Below are 3626 nucleotides of genomic sequence, written 5' to 3' on the forward strand. Positions count from 1 at the left end.
TGGCCTGCGACAAAAATGAATTTGACACTCCTGGTCTACAACTTCTTTTGTTTTACAATCGAAGTCTTAAAAAGGTGACCATATCCCAAGTATAGGTTTCATTCATGTTACGTCATACATCGTATCATACAGTCATGGAAAAGATTTTGGGACCTCTCTTGTTTCATTTTCTTTAAATAAAAATAAAAATAAAAAATGAACAAGAAACTGAAGAAACAAAAAGTGGTCTAATATATACTGTATGTACACAGTATGTATACACACACACACACACACACACACACACGTATTTAACCTTTGTCCAAAGACACCAGCAATAAAAACAAAATGATATTCGACCCAGTTCGGGTTCAAACCAACATGTCATCAGCCCATAGTTATCGCTGCGCACACAGGAAATCTGCCACATAATGTACATCTACAATCACTCGCTTTTATTCTTGGCTGAGGGAAAATGGCTTGAAACAAGACAAGTTTTCTGTTAAACAATATTTATTGATATAATATGAAAAAATAAATAAATGAATGGTTGCTTTATTGGGTATTTCATCAAACGCAGCAAAACCATTTTGCTTACCAAGAGACAGACAAACATACAAACAGTCCCCCAAAAAACAAAACACAACTATTTCGATGTTTTTATCCTCTGGATTGTAAATCTGACAGTTTTTTTTTTTACTCCACTCATGTCCTTTGCTGACCCTGTTGTGTATGATCAGATGGGTCCAGCTCCCCTTGGCAATTTGGATGATTGGAGAAGGATGGACGTGTGTGTTTGTGCCTTTGGTAAGTGTTAGTTCCAATTTGGATATTGATGCCGTGCTTGTGTTTGGAAGAAACAAACAAACAAAAACACACACACACACACACACACACACACACAAAAACCCACTATGGATATTTTCATCTCACAAGATTAGCTTTACACTTATAGTTATGGCCTGCAACTATATATAACACAATGAGAAGTAGTGCTAAATCATTGCAACAGAAGATGAAACCTGAAGAGATATTAATATTTGATATGTACATATATGTAATATGTATCGGTTTTTGCAGCTGTCCATGTGCTACTTGTGACGGGAGTCTGTGTGATCGCATTGAAAAAGACCTGGTCCGTTGGTGAGGAGTTTATTCACGGTGCTGCAAATAAATAGATGCATTTAGATGGCTTGTTTCATGTCATTGTGTAAGAAGATCAATTTGTGAAATGTAGCTACATAGGGCCAGGTCTCAACAGCGAAATTGAACAAGCTTATCCGACTGATGTTTGACTTTCGAGTAATATCACGCACTGTTAATCCTTCAGAGCCTTTCAGTAGAATATCATTTTCACCTCTGCACTGAGGACGCTCTCCATCAATTAACATGAACATAAGCAGCTTGTGTTTTGAGGGACACAAAAACACATTGTAACCATGTACTTTCATGAAAAGAACTCCTGTTGACAATTGGACCTAGTCAGGGTATAAGATGAAGCCAGAGAAGGTGCTGTACTTGTTATTGTTTCCACCGTGAGCTTTGCCACCGTCCAGTTTCACGTAGACCTCGTCGCCAGAGTCCAAGTGCAGCACGGCACTGTTGCTGGCGTAGTCATAATTTTGGTCTGCATCTTGAGCTATGGCACTGGCTCGGACCTGGGAGTAAGGGGACAGTATTTGAAAGTAGAACATGTCTGTACAAGGACCGTTGTGCTAATAATAACAAACAAACAAATCTCAAAAAAATTTATTCTTTTGGTTTAAAGAACATTTGGAGAGTGACCTAAATGCTTCTCTGCCTTCTCCCCACCTTAATCCACATTATTGTCAGACAACACTTGACAAGAGCGTGCACACATGCTACCTGTGATCAAAACTAACTACCACGCGTGTCTCCTTTTATTTTTAGAAAAAGATTTTGTTGACGCCTGTGGGTGCTGGTTCTTTTCGTGCGTAAAGTGCGCGCTTTGGTTGAGTGGAGTGGTCTTTGCATTGACAATATGCAGTCATTTGATTTGATTTGATGACTGTAACTTACCTGTCCGTTCTTACACAAGTCGGCCCACATGCTGGTTCCGTCTCCTCCACGCATTAGCACATGATAAGTGAAGTAGTAGATCCCGGACACGTGGCAGGTGAATTTCCCGGTGCTCGGATCGTAGAGGTGCCCCAAGTTTGTAATCACGTCGTCAAACTTGAGCACCTCGTAACCCTCGTGGGGGTTCTTAAGGCCGACGTAAAAGGCGACCCGGGTGCCGCTGTTTGTCGAGTTCGCCCGGTCTGTTTCGCCGTGCTCTCCCCCGGCTGCTTCGCTCAAAGCGGGGAAAGCGAGTTTGCTGCCGCCTCGCTCCCCCGGCGGCCCCCTGGGGCCCGGGGGACCTGGTTCTCCCGGTGGACCCCTGAGTCCCGGTTTTCCCGGTCTCCCCGGTACCCCGCGGCTGCCTTGCGCCATCGGTGGTAGCGGTGCGATGCCGTTGACGGTCTGGGTCTCCTCCCCTCCTCCAGGTTTGGCGCTGTACGGGTCGCATACCATTCGACAGGTGCCCATCATCTCGTAGTAATGAGCGGAGGTCTCCGAGGGGCGCAGGAGGAGAAGCGGCACCGCGATGGCCAGAGCCAGCAGAACCATCACGACAGCGGTGACTGCAAGCAACAGTGACCACTTCCTCCGCGCGGGTCGGAGGCCGAGGGACGACAGAAAATCAGCGGAGCCTCGATGGGGGGGAATGGTGAAAGAGGTTGAAGGACTTTTACAAAGACAGAATCAAAAGATGAAGTGAGTCGAGCGGCGGAGAGAGCGACTTCGGATCCGTCAGGATGGAGGCTTTGCGCGCGACAGATGCGCCCAGCCCAGCTGCGTCCGAGTGTCACAAAGTGCCCAAGACCACACCGGAAAACAAAAAGACACGAGCTTCGCCCTACAAATTAAAACACAAGCACAGCTCGACGTAGACCACCAGTGGTATATAAACGAATGAGAAAGACAAATGTATCAAGTAAAACGACTATTAGTTAGAAAATAAATCCAACTGTAAGCCTGTGCATCTATTGTGGGTCGAAAAGGAGAAACAGGAAGTCCTTACTTGATATAATTTTAGTTTGACATTTGGCTGATTTAAGAAAGTTTTTTGTTTGATTGGGTCTAACGGAGGAGGCTATTTGTGGCAAAATGTATACCAACATAGCTTTATTTCTCCATATTCTTAGGTAATTGTGCGTCTCGCGCTTGCGGATTTGCTTACAACTGACGAATGACTGATTGAGTGTGTTTGCGATTGGGGGCTAGTTCTTGATTAAATCAGAGGATGAGACGAAGTCAGACGGGACCATCTTCCTGGGATGTGAGAAGACCAATAGACAACAAGGCGTCTGCTTAGTGTTACATCAAATGGCTGAGGGCAGACTGATGTTGGTGACATGAAGTGGCCTACTGCTTTGGTCACCCATGCACTCCGCCTGCCTCCCCTACTCATAGAAAGGGAAGGGGGCTGATAACGAATGCAGGGAACGGTACGGACATGTCACCACCTGTGGGTCCAAGCTCCCACACTGCGGAAATATATCTTTTTCTTTTTCTAGGAGGCTGAGGGCAAAGGGCCGTGAATTTATATTCTTGGGGGGGGGGGGGGGGAATACAATTTATTT

The 3626-nt window shown here is 45.2% G+C and overlaps 1 protein-coding gene across 1 annotated transcript; it reads right to left on the reverse strand.

Moving 5' to 3' along the window:
* Window positions 1–533: 533 nt before the first annotated feature.
* Window positions 534–2797, reverse strand: c1ql2 (complement component 1, q subcomponent-like 2). Its single transcript, XM_061705918.1, has 2 exons — window positions 2020–2797; window positions 534–1637 (listed from the first exon to the last, which is right to left on the reverse strand). The coding sequence occupies exons 1-2, from the start codon at window positions 2608–2610 to the stop codon at window positions 1458–1460; spliced, it is 771 nt and encodes a 256-aa protein (XP_061561902.1). The 5' UTR covers window positions 2611–2797; the 3' UTR covers window positions 534–1457.
* Between the last annotated feature and the right edge of the window lie 829 nt (window positions 2798–3626).

Source organism: Phycodurus eques, chromosome 1 (assembly GCF_024500275.1).
Source record: "Phycodurus eques isolate BA_2022a chromosome 1, UOR_Pequ_1.1, whole genome shotgun sequence".
NCBI lineage: Eukaryota > Metazoa > Chordata > Actinopteri > Syngnathiformes > Syngnathidae > Phycodurus > Phycodurus eques.